This window comes from Triplophysa dalaica, chromosome 20 (assembly GCF_015846415.1).
Source record: "Triplophysa dalaica isolate WHDGS20190420 chromosome 20, ASM1584641v1, whole genome shotgun sequence".
In the NCBI taxonomy this organism is placed as follows: Eukaryota; Metazoa; Chordata; class Actinopteri; order Cypriniformes; family Nemacheilidae; genus Triplophysa; species Triplophysa dalaica.
Genome location: NC_079561.1, coordinates 1,219,954 through 1,242,903, shown reverse-complemented (window position 1 = coordinate 1,242,903; position 22,950 = coordinate 1,219,954). Strand labels below are relative to the sequence as shown.

Below are 22,950 nucleotides of genomic sequence, written 5' to 3'. Positions count from 1 at the left end.
TTTTGCTCACCCTTGAAGAACAATTATGTTCATTTCCAAGTTTCATACTGCAGGGAAACTGTCAGAGCACCTGCATTTGCGTTTTATAAGGTTATACATCTTACCGTAGGTAAAATCAGCATAACAGTGGCTGGTACGTTTAGATTTGTATTCCTGCTCGATGCAGGTATATTATCTCCCCGTCACACGTTCTCTGAATCTTCACCGACGCAGGGGAAGATGCTTTCTCTCTCTCTCTCTCCACTTGCGTCCCACTGCAGAAACTTCAGCATTACTTGGCAGTGTTTCCAGAAGGACTGTCCTTGAGCTGTTATCTGCCAATACCTCATAATGAACCGCGTCCCGTGGGAGTAATGCTCAATGAAGTGATGGAGAGGACGACAGACAACAGACTCCAACTCCCAGACTTCTTTGCAATCTCATCATTCTCTATCATCTGTCCGGTTTAAGTTACAACTCGGGCACACTGCATATTTATGATGTTATACTGAATATTTTGGCGTCAACCATTAAACTAAGTTAAAAGGTAAACTTGTTATCTAATAGGGTTGTTAAACGATTAATCGCGATCAATTGCATTCAGAATAAGAGTTTGTGTTTACATAATACGTATATCTCAATAATATAACAATTAATAAATGTTATTTATATTTCCAATTATTGGTAAATATTAATACATCTAACTATTTGTAAAAATTAATAAATAAATACATCGGAATATTTCCTATATATATTCTTTATATAAATATACATACAAACATCTAATAGAGTTGTTAAACGATTAATCGCGATCAATTGCATTCAGAGTTTGTGTTTACATAATACATGTCTGTTTTCTCTGCATATTAATTCTGCAATTACATACATGCATATATCTAAAAAATATAACAATTAATTAATGTTTATTTATATTTCAAATTATTGATAAATACATCTAACTATGGGTAAAAATAAATAAATAAAACTAAATATTCCCTATATTTACATAGTATTCTGTATATAAATATATACATATATGTGTATGTTTGTTTTGTAAACACAAAATTAATATTCACAATACAAATACATATATTATATAAACACAAACGTTTATTCTGAAAGCGATTTATCGCGATCGACAGCCTTATTATCTATATATGCAAATTGAAAAATGCTTTTTATTATATTTCTCAACTACGCTGTGTATTTCAGTAAAACATATTTTTATTTACAAGAGGTGATGGAAGTTTGAAACTTTAACATTATTAACTGAAATGCAACCACTTCAAGTTTCCCGATTTGTCTTCTGTTTCCAAATTTGAAGTCTGTTTATGACTGAAGATAGCATATCATGCAACTGCACTTCACATGCTTTTGTGCCTCAAGTGTCATCTTAAGAACAAAAAGTGCAACCTAATTAAGTTTCGACGTAGGTACAAACTTGGTAAATAGCACAGCTAGTAAGATCATCTGAACGGCTGGTGCAGGGCTTCCCTTGGGAAGGATATAACCCATGTGCCTTTTGTTTATTTTATTTCCTCTGTATATGTGTCACATCGCACAGCTTCGGGTTTTAGTTACAGAACTGCTGATTAAGTTCTCCGCTACTTCTATTTTCAGATGTTCGATGTAATTTTAGTTCCCTTGATCCGCCTGCGAGGTTTGACCCAAATAGGCCAAGCTGTTTAGTCCCAGGTGTGGGCGACTCAAAAGTTTGTGCAACTCTTTCGCTGCTTGAAGCTTTTCGAGGAAACCAAACAGTATGACTGGCTTTCATAAGTGGGTCGGCTGGTTCTGCTGGTTTGCTCTGGTGTAGTCTAGCGCTTTGGGCTCTCTCTTCATTAGCGGGAGGGTGGTGTCAGAGGGCCCAGGTAATGCGCTCCCATGACGCTCTGAGAAGGCGACGGTCATTAATCAGCGGGACACGGCACCAGAACCCGAGCACATCATTAGGCCCTGAAACTTGAAGGGATGCGGGGGTCACGCTCCCCTGACCCTGCATCAATATGGATAGAGAGGGGGATGGGGTCCCTGGCGATGTTACGGTGGGCCGAACTGAGATCTGTAAGGCTCCTCTTGTTATTGACCAAGGTCCATTTTTTCAGCAGCAGTGGAGTGGTGTTTCAGAATCAGAGTCAAGTTCATTTAAAATGTAAATTCAGTAATTAATTACTCAACATTGAGTTGTTCGAAATCTGATGAACTCGGAGAAAGATATTTGGAAGAATGCTTGTAACCAAACAGTTCTTGGCCAACATTGACTTCCATAGTAGGAATAATGTATTTGTTCTGTCAAACACAAAAGAAGATATTTTGAAGAATGGTTGCCAAGAACTGTTTGCTTACAATCATTCCTCCAAATATTGAGTTCATCACAACAAAGAAATTTAGATAGATTTTGGGTGAGTAAATGATGACAGAATTTTATTTTTGGGTGAACTGTACATTTGGCAGTGTGATATTAAAGAAGAATTTATTTTTTTACTTTTTTCAAGATCAAATATACTAAAATTCTTAAATATCAAGACATTTACCAGAGAAGCAAACTGATATAAGATATTAAGTCTGTTTTTTTCTTAAAGAGAATTTTCAAAATTAAGTGAGTTTTTGCATAAACCAAGAAAAAAATATACCAGTTGGGTGCGAAAAACACATTTCTTATTTTAAGCATACGTTGACATTTATTTTTATATAGAAATCATGACCAAACATCGTATGTCATTTTTCATCAAGTAAATGTCATATTTGCATAAGCAAAATGACCAAAGATATCAAGTCGTTTTTGATAAAAAATGAAGTAAAAGTGCTTAAAATGCATCTTGAGTCAAGAAGGGAAATAATAAGTAATGCGACAATTTATTGCAGTGAAGATTAGACACGCCCCCTCTTTGGGAAACCACACCCTCTAAGCAGAAATAACAGAACACATCTTTGTTCCTAGTGGTGTCACAAAGACAAGTGAAATTTTAGGATGTATATTTTCTTGAACACTATTCAAGTATCTTTAAGATAGCCGGAGTTGTCTGTGTCAACTTGACTGTGTCCAAAAAATCAACTTAAAAAAAAAAAAACTTTTAAAAGGTTGTATTTGGTATTGTGTAGAAGGTAGAGATGTTGATGTCGCGGTGTGAACACAACATTGAGCCCCAGAGGAAATCATTGTGTTCTGGAACTATAGACTTTGGTGGATGGTTGAGAACACATTCAGCCTTCTATAACAGGAGCAGAAATGGTTCTGCCTCAATTTGAAACTCATGAATCATATGCAGTGTTGTGTATCGGTTGGCAACAAAACTTCAATCCTTGATGTTATGTGGCTCTCATACGTCTCCTGAATCAATCAGCCCGGCTCTAACAGGCTGGGGTGGTCAAACTGTGTTGTGCAGGGTTCTGTTTTACATAAAAGGATGATGGGAATTATCGTCCAGCGATAACGGGAAAACACGGACGTGTGAACCTAATAAACCATTTAGCGCTGTTCTCTGATTGACCTTTTTTTGTCATCCAACTCGACGTCTGGTGCCTTGTGGTAAACATTTGTTAATTGAAATTGAAACACGTATTTTCTGTGTGTGTTTCAGCTACTGGTGAACTCCATTACCCAGCCTGCACTTCTATATGAGAACTTGGAGGTGAGCGAAGGGAACCCAATTCTGAGGGACATGCTTTTCAGCCCTGATCATCAATATATCTACACACTCACAGATAAAGAGGTAAGACTTTGGGGATTACATTATTTTGGCTTTGGTAGTGGATGTGTATTATTTGCCTTGAATGTTCTGAGCGACCCGCAGACATGCAGTTTGGTTCGGTCGTGGACCAGGATATCCCCATAGACTCGGAAGAACACGCACAAAGAATGAAAGGACCCTGGGGCCGGATTCACGAAAATGCTCTTAAGACAAAATATACTCATTTTCTTAAGATAAATTGTATTTAGTTTGTAAGAATAATCGTGAGTGCAATTCTCAAACATTTCTTGAAAAATTCTCAAATATTTTCTTAAGAACATCTTATTTTAGTAAGTAAATAAAATTATTTAACTGGCTTTCTCGTGTGGTAAGTGTATATGTTAATCTATACAATAACCTTAATGTAAACGGCATTTTCGATCGCATGTTAGCTAAAATGTTAGCAAAGCGTTAAAAAATATACATATTATAATATAAAAACGTTGTGTGTGTTTCTACGACGTAAGACTTGTGATCATCTCCGCTTTGTCTCAGAATAATGTAAAAAGCACTATAATAATGAAAGCTAAAGTGAGCTAGACCTTATTATTATATCAAAATAAATATTCCTTTATGGGAAGTAACCGTCAAAATTATGATTCTGGCTCAATATAATACACGTGAAACAACCAAATACACGGATTAAACATTTTACACTTTGAGATTTAAGACAACCGTGAGGCGGTCTTCATTTTAAGATGATATTTACGACAGCTTTTGTTTCGAGAATTTGGATTCCTCTTGAAAACATGTAAGGACGGTCTTTAGAAGTTTTTGGGGGAATACATCACATTCCTAACATTTTTCTTTGGTTAGAATTTAAGAGAAAACATGGCAGTTAAGTATAATTTTCTTCTTAAGAATGTTTTGTGAATCCGTCCCTGGTCCTTTAACCCTTTGTGTTATTTTATTTGTATTATTTTGTGTGACATCACCATTGCATTGAACCCGAAATATTACCTTTAAAAACAGAAATGGTGTATTTTCCTCTGTGTTTGGACGCACGTCTGAATATAGAAATGCAACTCAGATGTGCCAAAATAGATGAGAAATCTGTTGGCATGCATTTTTCCACATCCTTCTTTTTATTCGGTGTGTGAAAGAGATGCAGAGCCCCTCATGATTGCCTGCGCGTGATATTCGACACTGTGTGTCAGCCCCCTTCCCACTTTTCCACACGTCCACATGCACACACACGCATGCACTGCGCCTCTGGTAATTCACCACTTATCAGAGAAAATTGAGGAAGGGCCTCTCTGATCTTTTCTGATGGAAAAGAAAGCGTCCAAGCCCCATCCGACTCCCCCTCTCCTTTCACTCAGACGGAGAGCTTGAGAATTTCTCCTCTTTTTCTCCTTCCTTTGTTTTCCTCTCGCCTCTTTCATGTTCTCCTCACCGAGGGCTGATTGGAGTGCTTCCTGTCTTCCTCTCATTAAAGGGCATTTCCTTCATCACCATAACCCCGCTCGCCGCCTGTGATTAGAGTGTCGCATCGGAGCCCAGACGGCCTTAAATCCCAACCCACGGCGTTTGTTCTGCCTTTTAATGTCAGAGATTAAGAGAGAAGAAATGTGACAGAATCACAGCAAACATCTGAATAATTTAGCACGTTATGTTCAGATGTTTCCGCCGAGAGAAATTACAGACAGCTTTTAGAGCGGAGATACGGCCGGGGGTGCGTGGGGAAAATAGACCTTCATGGAAGTTCATGTTGACGGCACACCGTTGGGTTCTCGCTGATGGGAGACGAGCGTCGGTCTCTGACCGCAGTCTGCCCTGCCACCCTGAGTTATTCATGATAATCCAGATGAAAGTGCCACGTGTTATTTTTCATGACATTTCAGGTACATCCCCATTCTCATGATTGCAATGCAAAAAAAATGTTTTGTTGTAAAGTGCTTTTTTATTTTAACAGAGTTTGGTGGTTGTGCACCTTTGCTGGTATTAAAGGGACAGTACACCCAAAAATGTCAATTCTGTCCTCATTTACTCACCCTCAAGTTCTTTCGAACCTTTATACATTTTGTTGTTTCACTGAACACAAGAGAAAATATTTGGAAGATTGTTCAGTTCTGGGGCACCATTTACTTCCATAGTAGGAAACGAAACTGCCATTATAGTTAATGGTTTGATTTCCTGCATTATTCTAAATATCTTCTTTTGTACTTAACACAGACATTCATATAGATTTAAAACAACGTATACTTCCGTACATACTATAGTAAATTGTATTATACTGTAGTAAATTACAATACATACAACATTGTTAATGTATACTACAGTCTTTTGCGATACTAACTATAGTGAAATGATAAACGGTAGTATACATAGTAGTGTACTCAAAATTGTACTATGTAAGTGTGATGTAGTGCTACAGTTTACTGATATAAATATTGGATTCTTTTTTTCACTTTACTTACAAGTAGACATCTCTCACTGGAAACCGTTATTGTCATGAAAATGATGTCATAAAGCACAAAATGACATGGCCTTCCATCTTATCCATTCCTGAATGTCCATTATTGCGGAATTGCGTTACTTTCTTGAATTAGGTAAAATATCTGTATCTTTAAAGACTATAATGTGTTATAAACATGACTGTTTATAATGCGTAGCAAGAAATGATTTATAGGCATAACTCTTCTTATTCAGAAGAACAGAAGATATTTTGAAGAATGTGTGTTAACCGAACAACGGCGGTACCCATTGACTTGCTAATACAAGTACCAACATTCTTCAAAATATCTTCTTTTGTGTTCTTCCTAAAGACGCACGTACAGGTTTGAAATGACAAGAGGGTGAGTAAGGGACGACGTTTCATATTATATTTATCGTTTTTCCTGCTATTTAGATTTTCTTCGGTTACGCGGAATCAAACCCTCCAAAGAGGCACGAGCACGAGTTCAAATCAACATACAGGGTGAAAACATCCGGTCTTAAGGGATCTAACCCTGTGTCACACTCTAATTTACAAACCAAGCTCGACCTTTGACCTTCAGCCGCACCCTGACCTTAAGCTCTAAGAACTACACCAGTGCTTTAATACTCGATACGACGGTTACACGGCCTCCCCTGTGAATTAATTCAACATAATGGTTCTCAAACCAACCGCACACACCTGCTCACGCGCACAAAAACATCTCAGCCGCCTTAACTCCCTGATCCATCAGCGATTGGAGATAATTGTTTTTAATGTATCCGTGTCTTTTGAGAGAAGATGTTCTGTAATTGGTATAGATGGGTTTTGTATGAGCGCCGCGCTGTGTAGATTGCATGTTGAGAGGCCAGGTTTGATAACCTCTCAACACATTAACTTACCGGAGAGGAATGTGAGGGTAACGCTCTTTAAATGGAGCCGCTTCCTCCTCCCCGTGTATTCGCTCGGTGCTCGGACTAATATTGATTTAAGCGAGGCTGTAAATGGCTTTGTTAGAGAGCAAAGATTTTATAGAGGAGAGAAATATTAAACTGTTACACAAATGAGAGGGAGGAAGTGCTTCACTTACAGGAGGCACTGTTGATGGTCACACAGGGAGATGAGCTTCCTCTGTCTTTCTCTCATACTGAAGACGAGTGTCATTGTAATGGAGATGAGAGTCGTGTTGCTGTGGTCAGCGTGTGGGTGAGAATGTAATACCCTGAGGTTTTGATTATTGCCTGGGAAGGACGACAGACATACAGACAGACAGACAGACAGACAGACAGAAGGATTCAGTGTCAACAGAAAAGCAAGTTATCTAGATGTGGTTCATCTAGGTTCATTTCCCACATAAAACATGTAGTATACACTACTCTAGTGTACTGTAGTATATTACTTTACTAGACATTAATACGCTTGGTTAAAGGGATAGTTCACCTAAAAACAAATCTTCTGTCTTCATTTACTCAACATCCACAGCTTTTCCAAACCTTTATAAATGTCTTTGTTCCGTTGAACATAAAGATAGTTGGAAGAATGTTAGCAACGGCCCGTTCTGTGACATCATTGACTATCATATAGAGTTCTGTTGAACACAAAATGAGATATTTTTGAGAATATAGGAAAGCAAACAGTTCTGGGGCACCTAACCACCATTTATTTGTTCCGTCCTACCACGGTAGTCAATGGTGGCCCAGAACTGAAAATCAGCAACATTCTTCCAAGTATATATTCCATTATTCCAAGTAATTTATACAGATTTTGAACAACATAATTTTTTACAACAGTATTTTGTAGTATTAAATACAGTTTAAAAAAAGTGAACCATGGTTTTACCACAGTTAACCAATGAATACACCAAAAAGTACTTCACTTTTCCCCAAAAACATGGTTAATTTGCATAAGTGGTAGTATATCATAGCCTACTTTAGTAATAAAAGTTTTTTATTGATTGACATATGGTTTACCTTGAAGAGAAAATTTTGATGGTGCTTGTTTTTGTTTGGTTGCTAGGGTATTAAAAAATCGTCACTAAGGAAATGCACATGTTCTGGGTTTTCTTGGTTTTTCAATAGGTGGTCGTTTTCTTGCCCAAGTCAAAGTCCCAACACATTGTTGTGTCAAAGTTCCCTCCTGCAGCGTACATCTGTAGGACATCATTCACAAACAAAAAACCTCTCGTGATGTGAAGTATCATTCACGTTTGTTGCAGAAAGCATGGAGTTTAATACTCTAAAGTGTAAATAATATATATATATATTCTCGATTCACCCTGAAACACATCACATTACAAAAGTTATCTTGTCATAAAAAGTGCGTCCAGTGGAAATGCATGCTGGTTAATTCCGTGAACCTGCCGTGTTATATTCTGCCGGTGATGCTCGAGTGGGTTTGGACCTACAGCACGAGGTGAATGAGTTTCACAGCGCTCTCTCTCTCTCCATCTCCAGCCGCTGCACCCAAACACCCAGAGGAGCGAGTGGAAAGAGAGAAGTGGAAATTAATTGGTTTGAAGCAATTTGTTCTGTCTTCTTTCCTTCATCTATCTTTTCTTTCTGTCCTCTCTTTTAAGTGCTCCTCCTCCGGTGGAGGAAGGAGTCAATGGGAGAGTTGGCCTAGGGGTCATTTTCTTTCAAATAGCGGCTACTCTTCTCTCTCTCTCTCTCTCTCTCTCTCTCTCTCTCTCTCTCTTTCTCTCTCTCTGTCGCTCTCTCTCTCGCTCTCTTTCTCTCTATCTGTCGCTCTCTCTCTCTCTCTCTCTCTCTCTCTTTGAGAACCGACAGCAGTCGTAGAAGATAGATTGTGATTGGAACACTCCAGCTTCCTTGAAGCTGTCTTTCATTCATTTTTCTTTCCTCGCATTCACTTTTTTCCCTGTTTATCGTAATCGGAGGCATCTCGACATCTTTCTTGTCAACAGCGCCGGCTAACAAGGTTCCGTCGCAGCTTTAGTCTCAGTTGCGCAGTTTTTTTTTCAGGTTTTATAATGCTTGAGGGGGTGGACGAGCTGTGTAAAAAAAAGCCTGCGGCGCTCTCTCATAAAAGAACGAGAGATGTTATTGTTCTGTTATTTCCAATCCGCCAAACAGAAATTTTCGAGACAATCCTTAAACACGATCACATCGTAATCCGGCGTTCCGATCCGCCCCGCAATTTTAATATGTGGGCTTCCGTACCTCAGGCTTAAAGAGATATGGCACGGCATTAGACCGGAGAGCAGGTCTGTAATGTTCAGAGATATTGCTGTTATTTCTCTGGTTTTTCACAGATGTGGGGGAAGATGCGATGTATGTCGTCCACGTCCGCCCGTCGCGCCTTTCATGTTTTTCCTCATTTGTATCTCTACATTGGATAATAGAAACCAGGCGCAGAGGCCCATGTTGTGCCTCAAAACATCAAAAACTCAATTTCATCGGCTTGACAGAACAATTTTCCATTTCCCATATTCACACCCACTTAATTAAAAGTTGCAGATAGGCCCGGTGTCTCTCCGCTCCGCTCTGGGGTCCACGCGAACACATAAAACTGTCCCGTGCTAAGCGGGAAGAAAGTTCGATTAGCGGTAGCTTGATTTAAACGGCGCTCGCTTCCGCTCGGACGATAAAGTTTTACAACATTTATCTAAAGCTTGAAGGAATTTCTAGGAAAACAAAATCCATCTATGGATTTGTCAGTTTTGTATATGGCTTGTGTAGTTTGAAGAGATAGAGGGTTTTTTGCATACCGCACACGCTGAATCTCACGAAACCTTTCACAAACATCCATATCTGGGTAATATCACTCAAGGTTAAAAAAAGTTGCCTTAGTAGATTCTATGAAAAGAAATGACTAAAATATACTTTGTATAATTGTGTTCATGTTTTTAACATAATAAGGTTAAAATAATGTAAAAATCGTGGGAATAAAATCTACTAATTTTGGTTGTTAAAATGTAATTATTTAGTTTCAGTAATTTTAATCGAACAAATTAGTAATTAAATCCAACTCATTTTTATTATGTTAACCATTTAAAGTGGTCAAATTAAGTTTACTTATTTATTTTGTGTTGAGACTACATAAATAATCTTTGCTTTGTATTTGACCGCATTAGGCGATACATTCTCAAGATTAACTGTAATTTTAAGTGTTTTTCAATAAAAAGATTTGTTTATAGTTGATTGTTGATTTATCTTTGCGACTTAGGAGAGTTTTGGTATTATTTTTAAATTTGGTTTTATATTTCAATATGAAAGTAAGTGATCCATGAAGTGTGAGAAACATGTTTTTTTTTAGCGTAATTTTTATTACTTTAAGTAACATTAACGTGATATTTTAAAAAAACTAAATGTATTTAATAAGTAGAATTTACTTTATACTTGTTAGTAAATTGAAATTGAATTGTGACAGCAAATTTTCTTTAAATATTTTCATGCAAATTGTTACCTTAAATTCTAAAAGTATTTTTCTTCAGTGTAGAAACATTATTTTTCTTAAAGATTATTGCAACGTTACATAAGTAGTTTTCTTGACATTAAAGCACATTTATCCATCATATTTTATTACAGCAATTTAGATTCATACAGTATACTGACAGTAATTGTATTGTTTCTTCACATAGCTCCAACTCAGTGGAGTGAGGAAACTCTACACTGCTCTCTCTCTTTCTCTCTCTCGCTTTCTTTTTCTCCATCTCTCGCTGTGAAGGTCACTGTTCTTATGTGCTGTTCTATCAGAGGAAGTATCAGCTGGCTGTAATCTGATTTGTGTGGCGGACGTCTTAATATAGGCAGCGTGACAAGACGGAAGAAGAAAGTGCCAGCTCTTCATTTCTCTCTCTCTCTCTCTCTCTCTCTCTCTCTCTCTCTCTCTCTCTCTCTCTCTCTCTCTCTCTCTCTCTCTCTCTCTCTCTCTCTCTCTCTCTCTCTCTCTTTCTCTCTTTCTCTTTCTTTTTCTCTCTCTCTCTCTCTCTCTTTCTCTCTCTTTCTCTCTCGCTCAGTCTCTCGCTCCCTCCTCTCTCTCTCTCTCTCTCTCTCTCTCTCTCTCTCTCTCCTCTCTCTCTCTCTCTCTCTCTCTCTCTCTCTCTCTCTCTCTCTCTCTTCTGTTTCTCTCTCTATCTCTCTCTTCTCTCTCTCTCTCTCTCTCTCTCTCTCTCTCTCTCTCTCTCTCTTTCTTTTTCTCTCTCTATCTCTCACTCTCTCTTTCTCTCTCTCTCTCTCTCTCTCTCTCTCTCTCTCTCTCTTTCTTTCTTTTTCTCTCTCTATCTCTCACTCTCTCTCTTTCTTTTTCTCTCTCTTTTTCTCTCTCTATCTCTCACTCTTTTTCTCTCTCTCTTTCTTTTCTCTCTCTATCTCTCTCACTCTCTCTCTCTCTTTATGTGTGTGTGTGCTGATGAGGTGGACCAATGTATTGTATAGGCTACCAATCAAAAGTTTGGCCACACTTTACTAAACGTTTAAGTCAAAGCCAAAAGATTGAGATCACCTTAAAAATTTAGACTTCAAAATAAAGAAAAAGCATTGAGTATATAAACAAAGAACCTTTAAGATTCATAACAAGACTGCGTCCTGTTTTATAATTTGTAGGTCTGTCCAAACTTTTAACTGGAAATATATCCTCAAGGAGGATACCGGGAAACAACAGACTCGGCTCTGACTCCATGCTTAAGTTCTCACGTAATCCCATTTACTGCCCTCGTCCATTCATAGTTTTCATTCCTTTTTCCCTTCTCGCCCGCTTTTTACCAAGGATATCAGCCAGACGTGACACAATGACCAAGCGAGCAGTTCCCGATCCCAGATGTTGCCATGGTGATATCTATAGAGCTTGCATAAAATCCACGGGCACGCACACAAATCCTTGAAGGTGTGCTGATATTGATAAAGCAAGAGGTTTATTGAGCTTACTCCTGGAGACATGTTGCACTGTGCATTTGCGTTCAATAGCACTTGTTTCTCTCCGCTGCACATCGAAGGCCATTTCTGCTCATGAGGAATATCCGATATGAATTAATGTCTGACAGACGTTTACTGGAGGTGAAATAACGGGAAGGGTATGGAAGGAACAATGAAGCGCATGGAATGCCAAACGTTAATTATGTTTTATTAGTTGTTTATCATTGAAACAGGCAGCTGCTTTATATAACCGCGTCAAAAGCTACAATTTAAAGTAATTATAGAGCAATAAGTATGTAAGCAAAATTGATCTTAAAGTATGAGCTGTTGATTATATTTGTGTCTGAGCTGTTGACAGATGATGGCTCGTAGGGACACGTAGGGTTTGTCTGGAGTGGGCTTAATGGTGGCACTGCTGTTATTAGATGTTCTGTTAATTATACTTGACTGAATCACATCTGATTATAATAAAAACAATATATTTGGGCTTAATGTGGTTTTTATAACTACAGTAGAGAAATTAAAAGAGAATGATTAGGACGGAAAGGACCGTTGTTAAGGTGTCATCTTAAAAGGGACAGTTCACCCAAAAATGAAAATTTTGTTTTCATTTCAAACATGCACGACTTTCTTTCTTCTGCAGAACACAATTACCCATTCATTTCTGTTGTGCAGACACAAAACCAACGCAGGTCAATGGGTGGTTATCATTCTTCAAAATATCTTCTTTTGTGTTCTGCGGAAGAAAGAATGCCATACAGGTTTATGAACTGATGAGCAAATGATGACAGGATTTTCAGTTTTTGGCGGACTATCCCTTTAATGCTATAAGTGATAAAATACAGAAGTTGATCTTAACCTTTTTGACCTTTCCCAGCCAAGCCCTCCTCTCACAATCATGTAATATATTATAATATTTTTGGCTCATCTATAAAGATGTTTTTCTTCATAAAAAACAACCACATACAAAGCAGTGCATCCTGTCTTTGAAACCCACCTTTCTTTGTGATCGAGGGTTTTCTCCATAAAACCATCATGTACTGTATATTGCAAATTACATTCTGTGAAAATCAAACTCTGATATCTTTAATATTTACCAGGTTGTCCATGTCAAAGATTGAAATCGTAGTGATGACTGTAATGGCTGAAATCAAACTTCTCTGAAACACAGAAGCCTGGTTTTCAGAGGCAGGGTCACAAATATTCTGCTTCATAGGCCCGGTTTAATAGACGATTAAGTCTATTAGTTAATTTAGCCTGTTTAAGTCGCTTTTATTAAAACATCACTGATGTGCATCTTGAGACAAAACAATGGCACTGTTAGTAAGATATGTCCGGGCAAGTAATTTCCAGTTAAGACGGCTCAAAATTCATTGTAGTCTGGGACTAGCCTCAAGTCTTGTCTGTGAAATCAGGGCGTAGTATTTTAATAATAACTTTAATACTGCTTTTGTTTTTAATAGATTTTTTAAATAGATTTTTGGCCTTTATTTTTGAGTGTGATTGGAAAAAGACCACTAGCTGGGAACTTGAGCTCAGTTTGCCACCCGGATCCCGACATTTAAATGACTTTTCAGTCATTTTGAGACCCCCTCGGAAGTTTGTCGAGGCTCCTTTTAAATGATAATGTATACACACAGATACCGTTTTATATATATATATATATATATATATTTATACACACACAGGGAAAATTATACGGTCAGCAATTTTAGGTCATCCTGAGGTCCCCTTGGAAGTTTGTTTAGGCCTCCTAGTGAGTCAAAACATTCCAATACGGACTCTTCAATATATCTAATAATGATATAGAACAGACTGCACATTCATAACGGCCTTGTTTTCTTTAAAATGATGTTAAACCTGAATAAGATGCGTGCAGTCTGGATTTAATGTGTGCCAGATTTGACCCGCTAATGGAACATCAAAGGAATACAAACACCAGGTCAGGTCTTCTTGTGAAGAGATGAAACTATTCATCTGATAAAGTGAGATTGTGACACTGTAATGAAGATTATTCTGTACATGATAAGCTAACTAGAAGCTCATGGTTTTGGTTTAATGGCGAATCCCTGCAGAAGTTGTATCCCGGTGTGATCTGTATCACAGACACCGTGTCGGGGTTGTCAAGGTAAAAAGCGGTGACCCCATCACCCCTCTTCAGCTGAACCAGTGGACACCCACCCGCAGGGCTTTCCATCAGTCTGATAGCTATACATAATTTATGTTTATGTTCAGCGTTCTTTTACACCTATATTAGATTTGTACTACACTTAACACGTCTCTTGCGCAACACGTTTTGTCATGATGTCCCAAAAGATGACCAGCGAAGGATTTTGGCTCCGTGATCTCTTTCTTTTTCTCTCATTCTTTCCTTTCCTTCCGCCTCTCCCTCCTGGCTGTGTCTGGCTTCCTGGCCATGATCTATGGTTTCATCCGCCATTTCTCCTTCTGTACGTGGCCAAACGGAAGATAGATGAAGGGGGGGCTTTAAAGAAAAGCAAAGGCGTTCTCATGGAGAAAGTTTGCTCTTTCTAAATTAGGCCGTGTCATTTCGGAAGGCCAGAAGGAACGACCTTATTCGTTCGGCGCGCGCGCTCGCTCGCTATCCGAGGTGCGCGTTTGTTTTGAGGACGCAAAAATAACCCATCGATCATCACGGGCACCTTTAGTGCATGACCAATTTTTGGCCCAAATGGCACAGATGGCGCAATTACATGCGGCGGGTTCCTTCAAGCCCGGCGCCGAATAATGAAAACACACTATCCTCAATTACATCAACAAAACCCCGGCTTCTCTTTCTCTCCCTCGCGCGCTCCCTGATTGAGATGCTTTTCATTGTGACCCAAATGCCTCGTGCCTCGTTTGCAGATGTTATTTATATTTAATACACCCTGTGCTTCTCCACCTCCTCCTCTTGTTGGGAGATGAATGGTTTCTCTTTCAGCTGTTTAAGCAGCGAGGGATGATTGCTCTTCCTCTCCGTACCGACGGATGCTGTATAATAGTCACCGGCCCCGGCGTTAAAACACAGAGCAGAGGTAGGACGTGATGCTCGCCCCTCCGATTGGCAAACCGGCTACATTGATGAACTCTCCCGCCCTGACCGATTGAGCATTGCATTAGTGCTGTCGTCACACATCACGTCTTTTGGTCCCACAGCACGTCCTATAAACACAAGGACTGATTACAGAACAGTCTGGGTTTTACAACAGCACTGAAAAGAAGTTTGAAGCAATAAAAAGTGTGTGATGCGTTAAGTAAATTATGCAAATTTGACATTTGAATGTCTTAGTCCACTGTGTTGTCAGCACAGCATCATACCATTGAATTGACTGTGTTGGTCACCGGGGCGTCCTGCAGATTTGGCAGCTCCGGCAGGTTGATCATTGCATGTCTTCCTGCTCTGACCCGTCTGTCTGTCCGTTTGCAGGTGAACCGGGTGCCGGTGGAGAACTGTGAGCAGTACAGCAGCTGTAGTGAGTGTCTCGCTTCTGGTGACCCCCACTGCGGCTGGTGTGTCCTGCACAGTGTGTGAGTATCTCAGACACACACACACACATGTATGTTTTATTATCTCCATCTGTTGTAATGAGCTGTATGCTGTACAAACTGTATATTTTATCCCCTACTTAACCCAACCCCTAAACCCTAAAGATTGTAGAAACTTTTTTACATTTTCAAATACAAAGTACTATTTATAAGCTTTTTGTAGCTCAGTTTTGGTCCCCACAGTGACACGGGTCCCCATGAGTGGTGTGCATTCAGGTTTAGGTCCCCAATAACATATAGAAACCAACACACACACACACATTAGGTTTCTGTGCATTGTGGGGACTTGCCAAAACATGCTATGACTTTGTAGAAAGTGTATGGTGTCCTCTACCCCTCATCGTACCCCTAAAGCAAATGCATTTCCTTTTTTTTTTGCATCATTTAGTATCGAGCAATACACACCAAGAAGCTCTGCGTTATAACAATTAAGATGTTGACCACCTCTGGATGGTTTAAAATCACTTTAAACAAAAGTATCATTGGGCATATTGCTTTTATAAAATGGTTATTCCATACTGTATGTATAGCAAGGTTATAAAACACAGCAAATAAAATGTTATGATATTTAAAAAGCATATATTATTGTTCCAAGAAAACATGTTGTTCCTCAGAAACAGAAAGCGACGGTTGCCAAGCAACACAGACGTGTAAACAGCGGTGCGGTGATGCTGTGATGGGGTTCGCTGTATGTTTTGGGAAATTTTACTGAGCTTAAAAGACAACCAATCAGAATCAAAGAGAGAAATGAACCATTTGGACCAATCCTGGACAACAAATGGGTCAATTATTTTAAATTGAGATTTTTACATAATCAGAGAGCTGAAAAAATATGATTTCTATTGATTTATGACTTGTTAGAATCTGACAATATCTGTCTGAGATACGACCGTTTAAAACTCTGGAATCTGAGGGTGCAAAAAAATCAAAATATTGAGAAAATTGCCTTTGAAGTTATTAATCACTTCACTGTAAAATAAAGTTTTTATATATTTACTATACGGTTTTTACAAAGTATCTTCATGGAATATGATCTTTAATTCATATACTAATGATTTTTGGCATAAAAGAGAAATGTATCATTTTGACTCATACAATGTATTTTTGTCTTTTACTAAAAATGTTCCCGTGTTACTTAAGACTGGTTTTATGATCCAGGGTCACATATTATAATGTTTGATACTCAATGTACATGTAGGTGAATCAGACTTGTCCTTGTGGGGACATTCGGACACACTTTCACACACTCACCCTTGCTGTCATCATGAGGATTTGTTTTACAGATCTAATCTCCAAACCTTCAAGCCAGAAAACTTTGTGTTATTTTTTATAGAAATATATGTCATATATACTGTATGTAAATGTGTTTATATAATGTATATGTTTATTTTGCCATGTAAATGCTGGTAGGTATGGGATGTCCTTGTAATTTATCCACCCCACTATGTCATCATGATGTTGAGTTCTCATATTAAATCCTCATAGGTCAAAGCACAAAACTACAGCAATAATCCCACTAATAAACGGTTCTTTCTTGTTGAAATTTCTTTGAGCTGCTGAGCATTATTTCTGTTTGTGTGTGTGCAGTTGTGCTCGTAAGGACCGCTGTGAGCGAGCAGATGAGCCTCTGCGTTTTGCTTCCCGTCCGGAGCAGTGCGTCCGGCTATCTGTGCATCCAAACAATATTTCAGTCACCATGTCTGAAGTTCAGGTGAGTTTTGTATTACTATTTTGTAATTATTTCCTTTTGTTTGTGTTTCTCTGCCTTTCTCCGTCTGTCTTTTCTCTGATTCTGTCTTTGTTTCTAACTCTGTCTTTCTTTGTGTCCTCTCTATACAGCTTGTTCTTCAGGCCCAAAACGTTCCCAATCTTGCCGCCGGTGTTAACTGCTCATTTGAGGACTACACTGAAACAGAAGGGCACATTATGGGCGGACGCATCTACTGTCTGTCCCCCTCGGCACGAGAGATCGCTCCCATCACGCGTAACCAGGGTAAGACACTGGAGCGCTCTTCTGAAACTCTTGTTAAAGGCCGCTGAAACTCACAGTGTGTCTGCTGGCAGGTGACAAGCGTGTGGTGAAGCTCCATCTGAAATCCAAAGAGACGGGGAAGAAGTTCGCCAGCGTGGATTTCGTTTTCTACAACTGCAGCGTCCATCAGTCGTAAGTCAACAGATTCTCATGCCGTAAGGAGGAAGACAGCGGCTGTCGCCAGACGTCACACAACTTTCAAAGTTGAAGTGTGTTTATATGGGACAGTCCTGCGTGTGTTTACTGCTTCAAAGTGAGGGAGGAATGTTATTTTTGTGTCCCGTTGGCAGATTTTCGATGAGCTCAGAGATGAGATCAGACTTTTAATGTCATTTCATTAACCAATATGAGAATCCCTGACTTCAGCTATCCAGTTTTACTGCTCATGACTTATAATCCCCTCTCTCTCTCTCTCTACCTCTCTTTCTCCTCCTCCATCTCCTCGTTTTCTTCACTCGCTCACTCTGTCTCTCTCTTCCACTCTCTCTCCTCCTCCTCTTCTTCACTCGCTCACTTTATCTCCGTCTCTCTCTCTCTCCTTCTCCTCTTCTTCACTCTCTTACTCTCTCTCTCTCTCTCTCTCTCTCTATCTCTCTCTCTCTCCTCCTCCATCTCCTCGTCTTCTTCACTCGCTCACTCTGTCTCTCTCTCTCCTCCTCTCTCTCTCCTCCTCCTCTTCTTCACTTGCTCACTCTGTCTCTCTCTCTCTTCCTCTCTCTCTCCTCCTCCTCTTCTTCACTCGCTCACTCTGTCTCTCTCTCTCCTCCTCTCTCTCTCCTCCTCCTCTTCTTCACTTGCTCACTCTGTCTCTCTCTCTCTTCCTCTCTCTCTCCTCCTCCTCTTCTTCACTCGCTCACTCTGTCTCTCTCCTCCTCTCTCTCTCCTCCTCCTCTTCTTCACTTGCTCACTCTGTCTCTCTCTCTCTTCCTCTCTCTCTCTCCTCCTCTTCTTCACTTGCTCTCTCTCTCTCTCTCTCTCTCTCTCTCTCTCTCTCTCTCTCTCCTCCTCTTCTTCACTTGCTCTCTCTCTCTCTCTCTCTCCTCCTCCTCCTCTTCTTCACTCTCTTACTCTCTCTCCTCCTCTTCTTCACTTGCTCTCTCTCTCTCTCTCTCCTCCTCTTCTTCACTTGCTCACTCTATCTCTCTCTCTCCCTTTCTCTCCTCCTCCGTCTCCTCCTCTTCTTCACTCTCTGACTCTCTCCTTCTCTCCTCCTTTTGTTCACTCTCTCACTCTTATTTTCTATATTTAGCTTCTGTTCCCACGTCAGTGACCAATACATTTATCTAAGATTATATATATATATATATATTATATATATTCTTTTATCTAAGAATCATTAAATTCATATTGGCTTCATTTTGATGCAAAGTTTTTTGAATGACTCAAATGTCAGGTTTTGTAAGCGTTCATGTCTTGATGAAGACACATGAGTGTTATTTTTAGTCTTTCTCTCTCTCTTCTGCCCCTCATGGCTCTCTTTACCCCTTCTTCTTCTTCATCTCCTCTCCGTTTAGACGTCGGGTTGAAGTCCAGACGGGATCGACTCCAGATGTTCTAGTGTCTCTCGTTTATAAAGTCACGCTGTGGGCTCTTTACATTAGCATGTCACCGTATGTCCCATTAGCATCCCGACCACTTCATCTTATGGTGCACGCTATGAAGTGCTCACCTGGTGCTCCTTGTGTACGGTCACGTGGTTTTGAGCATCTGTATGTGTGACTTGGGCTCTTGTAATGTCTCCATTGGTGTGTGTGTTGGAAAGGGCTGCCTGCTTGGCACGGCAAATTACCCTGCTAGCTACTTACATGCGGCGTAACAATATTAGAGTTTAGCATGAGACGGGGCGGGGACGCTTAATCGAGCATGCGAGGGGCCCGATGCATTTTTAACGAGAGGAGCGCGCCGAATGAACAGGGGAAAAACGGCAAAGAGACGGAGAGATGGTGGCTTTTGTTGAGCGATAAAGAGCTGGCGAGGCTGAAAGGTTGACAAAAGCTCGGGCATTTTAATATGAAAGAGCCTGTGTGTGTGGCACAGGTCGCACATGCTGCTTGAGTGATGTCAGTTCTCAGTGTGTGTGAGTGTGTCTGAAACTCTCTCTTTCTCTCTCTCTCTCTCTCTCTCTCTCTCTCTCTCTCTCTCTCTCTCTCTCCTCCTCTTCTTCACTTTCTCACTCTATCTCCGTCTCTCTCTCTCTCTCCTCCTCTTCTTCACTTTCTCACTCTATCTCCGTCTCTTCTCTCCTCCTCTTCTTCACTTGCTCTCTCTCTCTCTCTCCTCCTCTCTTCACTTTCTCACTCTATCTCCGTCTCTCTCTCTCTCTCCTCCTCTTTCTTCACTTTCTCACTCAATCTCCGTCTCTCTCTCCTCCTCTTCTTCACTTTCTACTCTATCTCGTCTCTCTGTATTCTCCTACATCTTCCCCCTCTTCTTAAACTCACTTGCCTCACTCTATCTCTCTCTCTCCCTTTCTCTCCTCCTTCATCTCCTCCTCTTCTTCACTCTCTGACTCTCTCCTCCCTTTCTTCACTCTCTCACTATACTACTTCACACACTCTCTTACTATTTTATCTATATCTATATTTTCTATCTTCTCTCCCTCTCTCTCCCTCTCTCTCTCTCTTCTCTTTCTCTCTCATCAGATTAATTAGACACCTCATTAAAGATATCTGTTTTGTTCAAGTTTTAAACACATTGTCGTCTTAAATCAAAGGTTTTGAATGTTGTTCCTGTAGCCCAATTGTTGAAACATTGTGTAGGCAAAAATATAACACATTTGAATACATGAATTATAAGTGATTTGCGTAAATTATAAAGGTGTGTGGTTATCAAAGCTGATTTGTTTGCTTTACATCCTACACATCACTAATAAAGAGTTTTGAATAAAAAAAAAACATTCAGAATACTTCTGGAACAACAGTGGACATCTTCATCAGTTGCCTTCTGGCGTTTCTCGCTTTCTTCTCTCTCTCTCTCTCTCTCTCTCTCTCTCTCTCTCTCTCTCTTTTTTCTTCAGTCTTTCTCTTCCTCTACCTTCAGGAAGTCACTCTCTCTGCTCCTCACACTCAGCCGGTGGGTTCATTCAGCAGCTCTTGTGTCTGATGTAGTCTGAGCGTGCGGAGGAGAAAGCTTTATCACGCACCAGCAGCGGACTCGAGCGTGAGCCTTTGAACATTTGGCACAGACAGGCGGAGAACGGTAGCGCTCAATTCTCGCCTTTCTGTTACCACGGAAGACTTTCCTTGATATTCTGAAGAGACTTTGGGAAACGTGTGTAACGGGAAGCTCCCAGTGAGCGGTCTAAAGCGGCGCTTCATGTAGACTTGAACATCGAGACTGTGCCGTTTGAAAGACCTTCGATGTAGAAAAGGGGTTTGTTTGGATGCTTTGTTTTAATTGGATGTTTATTTTGAATCATTGGAAATGTGCTTTTCAGGTCGTTTGACTTCAACCCACGTAAACATTAGATGACCTGCAAAAAGTTAACATTTATCAGATTTGATAATCCTGGTTTTATTTGCCACGTTCCCTCAGTTTGTTTTTCTAGACGAGAAGATGTTTGTTTTCGCTCCACAATTGAGTTGTTTATGATTACTTTAGCACTTTTGCCAATCCATATTCATTCCTTCAGTGATCTACAAACTGTTATGCTGGTTTGTAAGATGTTTAACATACATTTGTCGAGCTTATACAATTGCCTGAGAAGACGCTCCCACGCAGCACTTGTTACGACTTTAAGACACAACTCTGAGACTCTGAGAGTGCAGATCAGCATCCTTGTCCTTCGCTGCCAAATACAGCAAAATCCTCCCGCGTAACCATGGTAACAAAGCCTGCCTACACCTTTGTCTCAGTCTGTGAAGTGTTGAAAGTTGACAGAACAGGTTTTGTGGTGTGTCTGCTGTTCACCTTGAGGTGTCAGATGTGAGTTTGGTGGTTAAAAGTCTTAAACGAACGAGTCGTCCGTGTACTTGATGTAAATGAGTCGTGAGGTGTTGTGTTTGACTTCTAGACGTTGTTTCTTTGGAGGGTGTCTCATGTAGTTCTATAATGATTCTGTATTTACAAAAAATTTGGGGTGATGTCAAATCCGTTAATCGTGGTGAATCGATTCCAAAATAAGGTTTGTGATTATACATTTTTATTATTACCCACCTTTAGGGATGGGTCCTGAGAACCGGTACTTATTTGGACCGGTACATAACTGGGATACCAGAGAATGGATAAATATATTTGTAATCTGCTTGTTTTGTGTGTTTATGAGTTGCGCTTGTGGAGCTTTCAGCATCTGCGTTTCACGAGGAGGCTTCCGTCAAACACCCCTTTGTGGCAACCCGTCAAAATAAAGGTCCTTTATTTTAGAAAAAGTTATAACATTGTTTTTAATAATTCGGCCACGGAGTATATTAACTTACTTTAGAAAATTGAAGTAAATATGCTATTAAAATTATAAAAATTAGTACATACAAGTAAAAAAATATTACTTGCTTTGAAAATAGTACTTAAATAATATTTAGACCTAAAACCAGCAAGGAAAAAAGAAATTCGGTCTACCAGCCAAATTACCATAGTGATGTAAAGTAAATATGTTGAATGTTGACATTACGATGTGCTCCTATGCACATGCTAAGTGCCGTACATGGAATGCTAAGGAACAAACACGTTTTGTTACGTGGCATTTTCTGTTTGCTCAGAATCATTTGTAAACCGCAGTTCTAAAGCTCAGCTGTCATAAAGAACTTTAAAATGTTTAACGTCTTTTCACATCACATGTTTTTGCATCAAGTTATATAGAGTAGTATCGATAACAGTATTGATTTAATCATAATGTTACCCATCCCTACACCACCCTTTATGTTTGTCACTGGGTTTTGTTAATATCTAACCACTTAAAAGTATTAAAAAGTGCTTGTCAACGTTGACAACACAGTATTTATTCATATAAAAAGTATATCTATTCCCATTTCCTGAAAAACTAATTACGAAAAAATGCATATTTAAATATAACGTACATTACTTATTAATATAAATATATTATACTCATATTTCTTAGAGATATACTCTACATGTGTGTTTGTGTATTTATACACATACACAACGCACACCCATATATTATATAAACACAAACGTTCATTTTGAAATCGATGAATCAATTTCACAGCACTATTCTTTCGTTTTATGAAATGATTGTCTAGTTTACTTTCTGAGTGTTGATGCTTATTGTTGTGTTGGTATGTTACTATAAGTTTGGCACTGTAGGGATGTTTCGCAAGTTATGTCAGGGTGTTGCTGGGTGGGATTTTGCCCAGTTTAAAAACAGCAACTCCTAAGCGTCTATGATATTGTGGTCCCTAGATATGGCTCGAGTGC

The 22,950-nt window shown here is 39.5% G+C and overlaps 1 protein-coding gene across 2 annotated transcripts in view; it reads left to right on the top strand.

Annotated features, from left to right (window-relative positions):
* Positions 1–22,950, top strand: part of plxna1a (plexin A1a) — a 180,537-nt gene that overhangs the window by 88,943 nt on the left and 68,644 nt on the right. For both annotated transcript variants that reach the window (XM_056732783.1, XM_056732782.1), the window contains exons 4-8: positions 3,561–3,692; positions 15,430–15,530; positions 17,136–17,259; positions 17,388–17,541; positions 17,613–17,712. In XM_056732783.1, the coding sequence (XP_056588761.1) occupies positions 3,561–3,692; positions 15,430–15,530; positions 17,136–17,259; positions 17,388–17,541; positions 17,613–17,712 (611 nt within the window). The remainder of the gene's footprint in view (positions 1–3,560; positions 3,693–15,429; positions 15,531–17,135; positions 17,260–17,387; positions 17,542–17,612; positions 17,713–22,950) is intronic.